Genomic DNA, 14878 nt, shown 5'->3' with positions numbered 1-14878 from the left:
CCCCACCAGCAGAATAGTGAGTGCAGCTCTGGGGTATAATACAGGATGTAACGCAGGATCAGTAATGTATGTACACAGTGACCCCACCAGCAGAATAGTGAGTGCAGCTCTGGGGTATAATACAGGATGTAACGCAGGATCAGTAATGTATGTACACAGTGACCCCAGCAGCTCCGGGGTATAATAGGGGTTAGTAGAAGATAAGTATATATTACAGGTTTTATGTATATTTGCTGCTCAGGGGTGAATTGGTCGCTGACCAGCTGTGATACATAGGTGTCGGGTATTATGTGTTACTTTCTATATGTTACCTGTTAAATGTCGTCATAGAAAATGAAACTGGACTCCAGGGGTCAAAAATACAACATTAACTTCCTTCCTAATGACTTTCGCTGTCACTAGTAGCCGGCCTATGTGTATATGTAGGATGAATGTTACACAATACGTGGATATCCTATTTCCGCCATGTTTTATTTATATTCCAGTGTGATGACAGAGGCCTGTGTGCTGCACAAGTGATGGCCGTGTAATGCTGTACGCTATAGAGATGGCCGTGTAATGCAGTACCCTATAGAGATGGCCGTGTAATGCTGTACGCTATAGAGATGGCCGTGTAATGCTGTACGCTATAGAGATGGCCGTGTAATGCTGTACGCTATAGAGATGGCCGTGTAATGCTGTGTGCTATAGAGATGGCCGTGTAACGTGTGTGCTATAGAGATGGCCGTGTAATGCTGTACGCTATAGAGATGGCCGTGTAATGCTGTACGCTATAGAGATGGCCGTGTAATGCTGTACGCTATAGAGATGGCCGTGTAACGTGTGTGCTATAGAGATGGCCGTGTAATGCTGTACCCTATAGAGATGGCCGTGTAATGCTGTACCCTATAGAGATGGCCGTGTAATGCTGTACGCTATAGAGATGGCCGTGTAATGCTGTGTGCTATAGAGATGGCCGTGTAATGCTGTGTGCTATAGAGATGGCCGTGTAATGCTGTACCCTATAGAGATGGCCGTGTAATGCTGTACCCTATAGAGATGGCCGTGTAATGCTGTACCCTATAGAGATGGCCGTGTAATGCTGTACCCTATAGAGATGGCCGTGTAATGCTGTACCCTATAGAGATGGCCGTGTAATGCTGTACGCTATAGAGATGGCCGTGTAATGCTGTACCCTATAGAGATGGCCGTGTAATGCTGTACCCTATAGAGATGGCCGTGTAATGCTGTACCCTATAGAGATGGCCGTGTAATGCTGTGCGCTATAAAGATGGCCGTGTAATGCTATACCCTATAGAGATGGCCGTGTAATGCTGTACCCTATAGAGATGGCCGTGTAATGCTGTGCGCTATAGAGATGGCCGTGTAATGCTGTACCCTATAGAGATGGCCGTGTAATGCTGTACGCTATAGAGATGGCCGTGTAATGCTGTACCCTATAGAGATGGCCGTGTAATGCTGTACGCTATAGAGATGGCCGTGTAATGCTGTACCCTATAGAGATGGCCGTGTAATGCTGTACGCTATAGAGATGGCCGTGTAATGCAGTACGCTATAGAGATGGCCGTGTAATGCTGTGCGCTATAAAGATGGCCGTGTAATGCTGTGCGCTATAGAGATGGCCGTGTAATGCTGTGTGCTGCACAAGTGATGGCCGTGTAATGCTGTACGCTATAGAGATGGCCGTGTAATGCTGTACGCTATAGAGATGGCCGTGTAATGCTGTACGCTATAGAGATGGCCGTGTAATGCTGTACGCTATAGAGATGGCCGTGTAATGCTGTACCCTATAAAGATGGCCGTGTAATGCTGTGTGCTGCACAAGTGATGGCCGTGTAATGCTGTACGCTATAGAGATGGCCGTGTAATGCTGTACGCTATAGAGATGGCCGTGTAATGCTGTACGCTATAGAGATGGCCGTGTAATGCTGTACGCTATAGAGATGGCCGTGTAATGCTGTACGCTATAGAGATGGCCGTGTAATGCTGTGTGCTGCACAAGTGATGGCCGTGTAATGCTGTACGCTATAGAGATGGCCGTGTAATGCTGTACGCTATAGAGATGGCCGTGTAATGCTGTACCCTATAAAGATGGCCGTGTAATGCTGTGCGCTATAAAGATGGCCGTGTAATGCTGTACGCTATAGAGATGGCCGTGTAATGCTGTACCCTATAAAGATGGCCGTGTAATGAGGTACGCTATAGAGATGGCCGTGTAATGCTGTGCGCTATAAAGATGGCCGTGTAATGCTGTACGCTATAGAGATGGCCGTGTAATGCTGTGCGCTATAAAGATGGCCGTGTAATGCTGTACGCTATAGAGATGGCCGTGTAATGCTGTGTGCTATAGACATGGTCGTGTAATGCTGTACCCTATAGAGATGGCCGTGTAATGCTGTACGCTATAGAGATGGCCGTGTAATGCTGTACGCTATAGAGATGGCCGTGTAATGCTGTACCCTATAAAGATGGCCGTGTAATGAGGTACGCTATAGAGATGGCCGTGTAATGCTGTGCGCTATAAAGATGGCCGTGTAATGCTGTACGCTATAGAGATGGCCGTGTAATGCTGTACGCTATAGAGATGGCCGTGTAATGCTGTACCCTATAGAGATGGCCGTGTAACGCTGTACCCTATAGAGATGGCCGTGTAATGCTGTGCGCTATAAAGATGGCCGTGTAATGCTGTGCGCTATAGAGATGGCCGTGTAATGCTGTACCCTATAGAGATGGCCGTGTAATGCTGTGTGCTATAGACATGGCCGTGTAATGCTGTACCCTATAGAGATGGCCGTGTAACGCTGTACCCTATAGAGATGGCTGCACGGCTGCTGGACGTTGTTTGGATCCCAGCATTCACCTGTAACCTTATAAATTATAGCCTTATAATGCACCAGTCTTTGGTCCATCTTTGGGCTCCACGCTGGTATTATACTGTGGCCGTCCCTTGCTGGTGGCCGCCATGTTGCTGTGCACCTTCATCTTTTGGACGTTGAGGTGTGTGATATTGCATAGCGTCACTGACGTCTCCTCTGCAGAACATCTCCTCCTGCTCCCTCATCTAATGATGTGTTTGTGGGGATTGTTGCCGGCGTCGTGATGGAAGACGTCATTCACACACGCACTTAGCTTTGTACTTGTGTCCTGTGAGTGGAGCTTGTTCTGGTTCTATATGTAACATGTGAAGCTGGTGAGGCAGGAAACGTGTGCCAGGTGGCCCCGGCGGCTCGGGCCCTCAGCAACCCACAACATGATGTCATCCAGGCAGGGAAATAAAGCATATGTCTGCACATAGGACACACGTGGGATTAGTTACATGAAGACAGACAGTGTGCATGCAGGTTGATGTCATTTCCCAGTTATCCGGGGATTTAGGAACTGCGCTGTGGTTGATCGTATCGGGATCAGTGCCGGGCCCAGCGCCAAAATGGATTTCCTTACCTTCTACAAAGAGGCAACATTTCCAGCATGCTTGGCCCTTTAATCTTCCCATAATGCACTGGGCTAGGGCAGCTCTGTAGGGGAAGATCCTTTTGTATCTCACGCCCCACCTCTTTCATGGCCACCCCCCCACTGCCATGGCCACACCCCCACTGCCATGGCCACACCCCCACTGCCATGGCCACCCCCCCACTGCCATGGCCACCCCCCCACTGCCATGGCCACACCCCCACTGCCATGGCCACACCCCCACCACCATGACCACACCCCCACTGCCATGTCCATTGGTCTTGAGAGAGATCACATTTCATCCTCTGGTTAAGTTTGTTCTCTGGCGTCTTAATCCACCGGTTCTAATATCCTTTATGGTCTTTTCTTCTTGTTTTTCAGATTTTTCCACCCAGGTTAATTCCAGCTCCCTGAACTCACCGAGTATCCGTGGTTCTATGAGCGCACCTCTGCTGCATCCATCCCTCAGCAGTTCCGGGATAAGCCCATCATTGGGCTCCCCCACCCAGCTCCACTCACCTCTCAACTCTCCCATCAATGGAATGGGTCCACCGTTCTCCGTCATCAGCCCACCTCTGGGTCCTTCAATGTCGCTGTCGTCTGGACCGGGCATGGGGTTCGGCACCAGCAGTCCGCAGGTGAGTCACCAGAATTATTACATTTTATTCTATTTGTAAAGCTGACCATACACACTAGCTTAATGCCAGCTTGACCCAGCAATCATTTTATGTGTATGGGGCCTCACAACTATCCCTCCACATAGGGGAGGGGACAGAACAGACCTGAGGAGTCTGGAGGGAGGGGACAGAACAGTCCTGGGGAGTCTGGAGGGAGGGGACAGAACAGTCCTGAGGGGACAGAGGAGTCTGGAGGGAGGGGAAAGAACAGTCCTGGGGAGTCTGGAGGGAGGGGACAGAACAGTCCTGGGGAGTCTGGAGGGAGGGAACAGAGGGGTCCCAGTAAGTCTGGAGGGAGGGGACAGAACAGTCCTGGGGAGTCTGGAGGGAGGGGACAGAACAGTTCTGAGGAGTCTGGAGTGAGAGTACAGAACAGTCCTGAGGGGACAGAGGAGTCTGGAGGGAGGGGACAGAACAGTCCTGGGGAGTCTGGAAGGAGGGGACAGAACAGTCCTAGGGAGTCTGGAGGGAGGGGACAGAACAGTCCTGGGGAGTCTGGAGGGAGGGGACAGAACAGTCCTGGGGAGTCTGGAGGGAGGGGACAGAACAGTCCTGAGGAGTCTGGAGGGAGGGATCAGAACAGTCCTGGGGAGTCTGGAGAGAGGGGACAGAACAGTCCTGGGGAGTCTGGAGGGAGGGGACAGAACAGTCCTGGGGAGTCTGGAGGGAGGGAACAGAACAGTCCTGAGGGGACAGAGGAGTCTGGAGGGAGGGGACAGAACAGTCCTGGGGAGTCTGGAGGGAGGGAACAGAGGGGTCCCAGTAAGTCTGGAGGGAGGGGACAGAACAGTCCTGGGGAGTCTGGAGGGAGGGAACAGAGGGGTCCCAGTAAGTCTGGAGGGAGGGGACAGAACAGTCCTGGGGAGTCTGGAGGGAGGGAACAGAGGGGTCCCAGTAAGTCTGGAGGGAGGGGACAGAACAGTCCTGGGGAGTCTGGAGGGAGGGAACAGAACAGTCCTGAGGAGTCTGGAGGGAGGGGACAGAACAGTCCTGGGGAGTCTGGAGGGAGGGGACAGAACAGTCCTGGGGAGTCTGGAGGGAGGGAACAGAGGGGTCCCAGTAAGTCTGGAGGGAGGGGACAGAACAGTCCTGGGGAGTCTGGAGGGAGGGAACAGAGGGGTCCCAGTAAGTCTGGAGGGAGGGGACAGAACAGTCCTGGGGAGTCTGGAGGGAGGGAACAGAGGGGTCCCAGTAAGTCTGGAGGGAGGGGACAGAACAGTCCTGGGGAGTCTGGAGGGAGGGAACAGAGGGGTCCTGAGGAGACAGATGTGTTTGGCATTGGCTTACTCCCGTTTCCTTATTCAGAACACTTGGCTCCTTAGTTGAGTGTGTGTTACGGGGGGCAGGATGGGAGCAATGGTTGCCCGCTGACCGCTATCCAGTGTATATGGCCAGCATTACTCAGGGTAGCAGAGATATAGATGTGAATGTTGAGGAATAATTTTCTATCTATACATCAGACTTTCTGTCCAGTAATGTGGGATCCTATAGACTTACAGACACAAGTGTGGCCCCCGGGGGTCACTACAGCACTTTCTATCACTCGGTCTTTCCCACCTGTAATGGCTGATAACATAGAACTTCCCAGGCCTAAAATTAGATGTGACGTGATATAAAGACGCCTTATACGTGTGGGCGCTGACATCTGACCGGGACCGGCTGTGCAGATTACACGTTAATGTAGCAACGTAAATCCGGTTACAGGGTTAATGATCATGGGATGTGACATTTCCTGTCCCCAGCAGCGGAGGGAGGGAGGGCCGACCGACGGGAAGATTATCTAATGTCTAAATCCCCTCAGGTCCCCCCTCCCAGAGGTAAGGAGCTTACACTAAAATAAGCAACAGGGCACCAGCAGCTGACTGCCACCTGTCACCCCCTCATCGCCACCTGTCACCCCCTCATCGCCACCTGTCACCCCCTCATCGCCACCTGTCACCCCCTCATCGCCACCTGTCACCCCCTCATCGCCACCTGTCACCCCCTCATCGCCACCTGTCGCCCCCTCATCGCCACCTGTCGCCCCCTCATCGCCACCTGCCGCCCCCTCATCGCCACCTGTCGCCCCCTCATCGCCACCTGTCGCCCCGTCATCGACACCTGCCGCCCCCTCATCGCCACCTGTCGCCCCGTCATCGACACCTGCCGCCCCCTCATCGCCACCTGCCATCCCGTCATCGCCACCTGTCATCCCGTCATCGACACCTGCCGCCCCCTCATCGACACCTGCCATCCCGTCATCGACACCTGCCATCCCGTCATCGCCACCTGTCACCCCCTCATCGCCACCTGTCACCCCCTCATCGCCACCTGTCACCCCCTCATCGCCACCTGTCACCCCCTCATCGCCACCTGTCGCCCCGTCATCGACACCTGTCACCCCCTCATCGCCACCTGTCGCCCCGTCATCAACACCTGCCGCCCCCTCATCGCCACCTGTCGCCCCGTCATCGACACCTGCCGCCCCCTCATCGCCACCTGCCATCCCGTCATCGCCACCTGTCATCCCGTCATCGCCACCTGCCGCCCCCTCATCGCCACCTGCCATCCCGTCATCGCCACCTTATACTGGACAGCATCCTGCACGGAGCCACCCCCCCCCCCCCCGGCACCTGGAGGCGTCAATGCTGCTTCCTGATCCAGAGTCACCACACGGGCGCTCCTGTATTACCACTGCCAAGGAGGATTTATGAGGGAGTTGTACTACACGAGTGTCGGGGAGGATGGGAGTTGTAGTAACAGCACAAGAGGAAGAGGAAGCAGTGGATGATGTGCAGTCTGAACATAGACTAGAAGGGTGATGGTGCAGTGTGGGGTCTGATATATAACATCACTGTATACTGCATATAGTGATACGCTCTCCCACAGACATGGCGGCGCAGTGGACCAGGCCTGCTCACTATATTACAGTATACTGGATATAGGTTTATACAAGAGTCATTGTCTGGAAAAGGTGACATTAAAAATGGAAATCTCCTGGTGCAGGCGGCAGTCACCCAGAGAACAGGCGTCTATTCATGTAGAGAGGAGGCGAGAACACAGCTCCGCTATTGTGTGATCTTATTGTTCTTCACAGACGCAGAAATGTCATAAGAGACATTGACTTATCCAGGTGAGAGCAGCACAGAGAGCACAGTACCATGGTTACAGGGCACAGTCCTCCGGCATCACCAGGGGCAGCACAGAGAGCACAGTACCATGGTTACAGGGCACAGTCCTCCGGCATCACCAGGGGCAGCACAGAGAGCACAGTACCATGGTTACAGGGCACAGTCCTCTGGCATCACCAGGGGCAGCACAGAGAGCACAGTACCATGGTTACAGGGCACAGTCCTCCGGCATCAACAGGGGCAGCACAGAGAGCACAGTACCATGGTTACAGGGCACAGTCCTCCGGCATCACCAGGGGCAGCACAGAGAGCACAGTACCACGGTTACAGGGCACAGTCCTCCGGCATCAACAGGGGCAGCACAGAGAGCACAGTACCATGGTTACAGGGCACAGTCCTCCGGCATCACCAGGGGCAGCACAGAGAGCACAGTACCATGGTTACAGGGCACAGTCCTCCGGTCTATAGAGCCTGGCATCACCAGGGGCAGCACAGAGAGCACAGTACCATGGTTACAGGGCACAGTCCTCAGGCATCACCAGGGGCAGCACAGAGAGCACAGTACCATGGTTACAGGGCACAGTCCTCCGGCATCACCAGGGGCAGCACAGAGAGCACAGTACCATGGTTACAGGGCACAGTCCTCCGGCATCACCAGGGGCAGCACAGAGAGCACAGTACCATGGTTACAGGGCACAGTCCTCCGGCATCAACAGGGGCAGCACAGAGAGCACAGTACCATGGTTACAGGGCACAGTCCTCCGGCATCACCAGGGGCAGCACAGAGAGCACAGTACCATGGTTACAGGGCACAGTCCTCCGGCATCACCAGGGGCAGCACAGAGAGCACAGTACCATGGTTACAGGGCACAGTCCTCCGGCATCACCAGGGGCAGCACAGAGAGCACAGTACCATGGTTACAGGGCACAGTCCTCCGGCATCACCAGGGGCAGCACAGAGAGCACAGTACCATGGTTACAGGGCACAGTCCTCCGGCATCACCAGGGGCAGCACAGAGAGCACAGTACCACGGTTACAGGGCACAGTCCTCCGGCATCACCAGGGGCAGCACAGAGAGCACAGTACCATGGTTACAGGGCACAGTCCTCCGGCATCACCAGGGGCAGCACAGAGAGCACAGTACCATGGTTACAGGGCACAGTCCTCCGGCATCACCAGGGGCAGCACAGAGAGCACAGTACCATGGTTACAGGGCACAGTCCTCCGGCATCACCAGGGGCAGCACAGAGAGCACAGTACCACGGTTACAGGGCACAGTCCTCCGGCATCACCAGGGGCAGCACAGAGAGCACAGTACCACGGTTACAGGGCACAGTCCTCCGGCATCACCAGGGGCAGCACAGAGAGCACAGTACCATGGTTACAGGGCACAGTCCTCCGGCATCACCAGGGGCAGCACAGAGAGCACAGTACCACGGTTACAGGGCACAGTCCTCCGGCATCACCAGGGGCAGCACAGAGAGCACAGTACCATGGTTACAGGGCACAGTCCTCCGGCATCACCAGGGGCAGCACAGAGAGCACAGTACCATGGTTACAGGGCACAGTCCTCCGGCATCACCAGGGGCAGCACAGAGAGCACAGTACCATGGTTACAGGGCACAGTCCTCCGGCATCACCAGGGGCAGCACAGAGAGCACAGTACCATGGTTACAGGGCACAGTCCTCCGGCATCACCAGGGGCAGCACAGAGAGCACAGTACCATGGTTACAGGGCACAGTCCTCCGGCATCACCAGGGGCAGCACAGAGAGCACAGTACCATGGTTACAGGGCACAGTCCTCCGGCATCACCAGGGGCAGCACAGAGAGCACAGTACCATGGTTACAGGGCACAGTCCTCCGGCATCACCAGGGGCAGCACAGAGAGCACAGTACCATGGTTACAGGGCACAGTCCTCCGGCATCACCAGGGGCAGCACAGAGAGCACAGTACCATGGTTACAGGGCACAGTCCTCCGGCATCACCAGGGGCAGCACAGAGAGCACAGTACCATGGTTACAGGGCACAGTCCTCCGGTCTATAGAGCCTGGCATCACCAGGGGCAGCACAGTGCTCCAGTATAGTACCTGGCATCACCAGGGGCAGCACAGAGAGCACAGTACCATGGTTACAGGGAACAGTCCTCCGGTATTCCCAGGGGCAGCACATCTGGGCGCACAGTACCATGGTTACAGGGCACAGTCCTCCGGCATTCACAGGGGCAGCACATCTGGGCGCACAGTACCATGGTTACAGGGCACAGTCCTCTGGCATCCCCAGGGGCAGCACATCTGGGCGCACAGTACCATGGTTACAGGGCACAGTCCTCTGGCATCCCCAGGGGCAGCACATCTGGTCGCACTGTACCATGGTTACAGGGCACAGTCCTCTGGCATCCCCAGGGGCAGCACATCTGGGCGCACAGTACCATGGTTACAGGGCACAGTCCTCTGGCATCCCCAGGGGCAGCACATCTGGTCGCACTGTACCATGGTTACAGGGCACAGTCCTCTGGCATCCCCAGGGGCAGCACATCTGGGCGCACAGTACCATGGTTACAGGGCACAGTCCTCTGGCATCCCCAGGGGCAGCACATCTGGGCGCACAGTACCATGGTTACAGGGCACAGTCCTCTGGCATCCCCAGGGGCAGCACATCTGGGCGCACAGTACCATGGTTACAGGGCACAGTCCTCTGGCATCCCCAGGGGCAGCACATCTGGGCGCACAGTACCATGGTTACAGGGCACAGTCCTGTGGCATCCCCAGGGGCAGCACATCTGGGCGCACAGTACCATGGTTACAGGGCACAGTCCTCTGGCCTGTAGAGCTCTGCAGGGGGTGGAGGACATTGGACGTGCCTTCTGCCATTGATTCCTTGGGGTGTCTATCAGTTGGGGAACACAGTGCAGCTATTGGGGGGCTGTATCCTGAATACAACCAGACGCTTTCTAGGCCTAATGTATCACAGGTTTTTTTGCAGTATTAGTAAGTTGTGATGCAGATTCTCTATCAAAGTCTCTAGAAGCTGCATGACTGCAGTATGTTTGCCTTGTGAACTGCAGCCTATTGAAAGCCTTAAAGGGGCGGCCACCACAAATCTGTTGTCCACAAAACACATCTGCAGTGCTTCTGTATTACATGCATCTATGAGGATCTGTGTATTGCCCCCTGTGGGTGCTGTGTGGCAGGACAGCACACGTTGATGCCCCCCTTAGAGCTGATCAGTTTGGTGGGATTTTTGTAAACAATGTACAGGCTGTAGGAGATGCTGTCGGGCTTGTTCTGCCGGTGATGTCACGCACTGGACACATGACATCGCTCTTAGTCCGTCCCTACCCAATCACTGATCTCTCATTTCAGGGAGGTTACGTCTTCATCTTGCACATGATAATACCTGCTAACAAAGCGCTTCCTGTAGATAATGGCTCCTCTTATTGCCGCAGTATAAAGCATGGAGGACGGAGAGCAGCGTCCTGTAGATAATGGCTCCTCTTATTGCTGCAGTATAAAGCATGGAGGACAGACAGCAGCGTCCTGTAGATAATGGCTGCTCTTATTGCTGCAGTATAAAGCATGGAGGACAGACGGACAGCAGCGTCCTGTAGATAATGGCTCCTCTTATTGCTGCAGTATAAAGCATGGAGGACAGACAGCAGCGTCCTGTAGATAATGGCTCCTCTTATTGCTGCAGTATAAAGCATGGAGGACGGACAGCAGCCTCCTGTAGATAATGGCTCCTCTTATTGCTGCAGTATAAAGCATGGAGGACAGACAGCAGCGTCCTGTAGATAATGGCTCCTCTTATTGCTGCAGTATAAAGCATGGAGGACGGACAGCAGCGTCCTGTAGATAATGGCTCCTCTTATTGCTGCAGTATAAAGCATGGAGGACAGACGGAGAGCAGCGTCCTGTAGATAATGGCTCCTCTTATTGCTGCAGTATAAAGCATGGAGGACGGACAGCAGCGTCCTGTAGATAATGGCTCCTCTTATTGCTGCAGTATAAAGCATGGAGGACAGACAGCAGCGTCCTATAGATAATGGCTCCTCTTATTGCTGCAGTATAAAGCATGGAGGACGGACAGACAGCAGCGTCCTGTAGATAATGGCTCCTCTTATTGCTGCAGTATAAAGCATGGAGGACAGACGGACAGCAGCGTCCTGTAGATAATGGCTCCTCTTATTGCTGCAGTATAAAGCATGGAGGACAGACGGAGAGCAGCGTCCTGTAGATAATGGCTCCTCTTATTGCTGCAGTATAAAGCATGGAGGACGGACAGCAGCGTCCTGTAGATAATGGCTCCTCTTATTGCTGCAGTATAAAGCATGGAGGACAGACAGCAGCCTCCTGTAGATAATGGCTCCTCTTATTGCTGCAGTATAAAGCATGGAGGACGGACAGACAGCAGCGTCCTGTAGATAATGGCTCCTCTTATTGCTGCAGTATAAAGCATGGAGGACAGACGGACAGCAGCGTCCTGTAGATAATGGCTCCTCTTATTGCTGCAGTATAAAGCATGAAGGACAGACGGACAGCAGCGTCCTGTAGATAATGGCTCCTCTTATTGCTGCAGTATAAAGCATGGAGGACAGACTGACAGCAGCGTCCTGTAGATAATGGCTCCTCTTATTGCTGCAGTATAAAGCATGGAGGAGGGACAGCAGCGTCCTGTAGATAATGGCTCCTCTTATTGCTGCAGTATAAAGCATGGAGGACGGACAGCAGCGTCCTGTAGATAATGGCTCCTCTTATTGCTGCAGTATAAAGCATGGAGGACGGACAGCAGCGTCCTGTAGATAATGGCTCCTCTTATTGCTGCAGTATAAAGCATGGAGGACAGACAGCAGCGTCCTGTAGATAATGGCTCCTCTTATTGCTGCAGTATAAAGCATGGAGGACAGACAGCAGCGTCCTGTAGATAATGGCTCCTCTTATTGCTGCAGTATAAAGCATGGAGGACAGACGGAGAGCAGCGTCCTGTAGATAATGGCTCCTCTTATTGCTGCAGTATAAAGCATGGAGGACGGACAGACAGCAGCGTCCTGTAGATAATGGCTCCTCTTATTGCTGCAGTATAAAGCATGGAGGACAGACGGACAGCAGCGTCCTGTAGATAATGGCTCCTCTTATTGCTGCAGTATAAAGCATGGAGGACGGACAGCAGCATCCTGTAGATAATGGCTCCTCTTATTGCTGCAGTATAAAGCATGGAGGACAGACAGCAGCGTCCTATAGATAATGGCTCCTCTCTTATTGCTGCAGTATAAAGCATGGAGGACGGACAGCAGCGTCCTGTAGATAATGGCTCCTCTTATTGCTGCAGTATAAAGCATGGAGGACAGACGGAGAGCAGCGTCCTGTAGATAATGGCTCCTCTTATTGCTGCAGTATAAAGCATGGAGGACAGACAGCAGCGTCCTGTAGATAATGGCTCCTCTTATTGCTGCAGTATAAAGCATGGAGGACAGACGGAGAGCAGCGTCCTGTAGATAATGGCTCCTCTTATTGCTGCAGTATAAAGCATGGAGGACAGACGGACAGCAGCGTCCTGTAGATAATGGCTCCTCTTATTGCTGCAGTATAAAGCATGGAGGACAGACGGACAGCAGCCTCCTGTAGATAATGGCTCCTCTTATTGCTGCAGTATAAAGCATGGAGGATAGACGGACAGCAGCGTCCTGTAGATAATAGCTCCTTTTATTGCTGCAGTATAAAGCATGGAGGACGGACAGCAGCGTCCTGTAGATAATGGCTCCTCTTATTGCTGCAGTATAAAGCATGGAGGACGGACAGACAGACAGCAGCGTCCTGTAGATAATGGCTCCTCTTATTGCTGCAGTATAAAGCATGGAGGACAGACAGCAGCGTCCTGTAGATAATGGCTCCTCTTATTGCTGCAGTATAAAGCATGGAGGACAGACGGACAGCAGCGTCCTGTAGATAATGGCTCCTCTTATTGCTGCAGTATAAAGCATGGAGGACGGACAGACAGACAGCAGCGTCCTGTAGATAATGGCTCCTCTTATTGCTGCAGTATAAAGCATGGAGGACAGACAGACAGCAGCGTCCTGTAGATAATGGCTCCTCTTATTGCTGCAGTATAAAGCATGGAGGACGGAGAGCAGCGTCCTGTAGATAATGGCTCCTCTTATTGCTGCAGTATAAAGCATGGAGGACAGACAGCAGCGTCCTGTAGATAATGGCTCCTCTTATTGCTGCAGTATAAAGCATGGAGGACAGACAGCAGCGTCCTGTAGATAATGGCTCCTCTTATTGCTGCAGTATAAAGCATGGAGGACAGACTGACAGCAGCGTCCTGTAGATAATGGCTCCTCTTATTGCTGCAGTATAAAGCATGAAGGACAGACGGACAGCAGCGTCCTGTAGATAATGGCTCCTCTTATTGCTGCAGTATAAAGCATGGAGGACAGACAGCAGCGTCCTGTAGATAATGGCTCCTCTTATTGCTGCAGTATAAAGCATGGAGGACGGACAGACAGCAGCGTCCTGTAGATAATGGCTCCTCTTATTGCTGCAGTATAAAGCATGGAGGACAGACAGCAGCGTCCTGTAGATAATGGCTCCTCTTATTGCTGCAGTATAAAGCATGGAGGACGGACAGCAGCGTCCTGTAGATAATGGCTCCTCTTATTGCTGCAGTATAAAGCATGGAGGACAGACTGACAGCAGCGTCCTGTAGATAATGGCTCCTCTTATTGCTGCAGTATAAAGCATGGAGGACAGATAGCAGCGTCCTGTAGATAATGGCTGCTCTTATTGCTGCAGTATAAAGCATGGAGGACGGACAGACAGCAGCGTCCTGTAGATAATGGCTCCTCTTATTGCTGCAGTATAAAGCATGGAGGACAGACTGACAGCAGCGTCCTGTAGATAATGGCTCCTCTTATTGCTGCAGTATAAAGCATGGAGGACAGACAGCAGCGTCCTGTAGATAATGGCTCCTCTTATTGCTGCAGTATAAAGCATGGAGGACAGACAGCAGCGTCCTGTAGATAATGGCTCCTCTTATTGCTGCAGTATAAAGCATGGAGGACAGACAGACAGCTGCATCCTGTAGATAATGGCTCTAATTGCCGCAGCTCTTCCAGTCCTCCCACCCCTCTGACCTGACACAGATTCATCGCCCTCCTTGAGCTTTAGATAAAACACTTGAGTCTTGGTGGAGGCCTGTGATCCTGTAAAGCTGCTTCCACCCCCCCCCACCCCCCGCCGCTGTGATCCTGTAAAGCTGCTTCCACCCCCCCCACCCCCCGCCGCTGTGATCCTGTAAAGCTGCCCCCCCCCTCTCGCCGCCGCACTCGCTGCGCTCCAGCTACTTTTGATGTTGCGGAGCGCCTGCCAGACACTTGGTCAGGCTGATTAGGCAATGACTCTGTGTATCCCATCATGCTCCTCTCATCTCAGCCTTTTCCATAATTTCTTTCCAAGGGTGCGAAAGTTTATATGCTGCGAGGTCTCCCGGCCGGGGGAACGTCCGGTCCAGTCCGGTTATTAGGCCCGGAGGCATGACATTGCTTTATGGCGGCGCAGTAAACTACAAGTACTTAGGGGAATTTTTTTTATTTTTATTGGTGGAGTAATCAAATACTTACGGCAATTATAAGTCTTTGATAT

General features: G+C 53.1%; 1 protein-coding gene across 8 annotated transcripts in view; it reads left to right on the top strand.

The window, feature by feature from the left end:
* RXRA (retinoid X receptor alpha) overlaps positions 1-14878 on the top strand; it is a 193611-nt gene that overhangs the window by 134077 nt on the left and 44656 nt on the right. For all 8 annotated transcript variants that reach the window (XR_011358654.1, XM_069943181.1, XM_069943178.1 and 5 more), the window contains one exon: positions 3832-4088. Coding sequence is in view for 7 of the 8 variants with exons in the window: in XM_069943178.1 (XP_069799279.1) it covers positions 3832-4088 (257 nt within the window). In the remaining variant the exon portion in view is untranslated. The remainder of the gene's footprint in view (positions 1-3831; positions 4089-14878) is intronic.

This window comes from Dendropsophus ebraccatus, chromosome 10 (assembly GCF_027789765.1).
Source record: "Dendropsophus ebraccatus isolate aDenEbr1 chromosome 10, aDenEbr1.pat, whole genome shotgun sequence".
In the NCBI taxonomy this organism is placed as follows: Eukaryota; Metazoa; Chordata; class Amphibia; order Anura; family Hylidae; genus Dendropsophus; species Dendropsophus ebraccatus.
The sequence above is the reverse complement of the archived record's forward strand: the minus strand, read 5'-3'. Positions and strand labels throughout refer to the sequence as shown.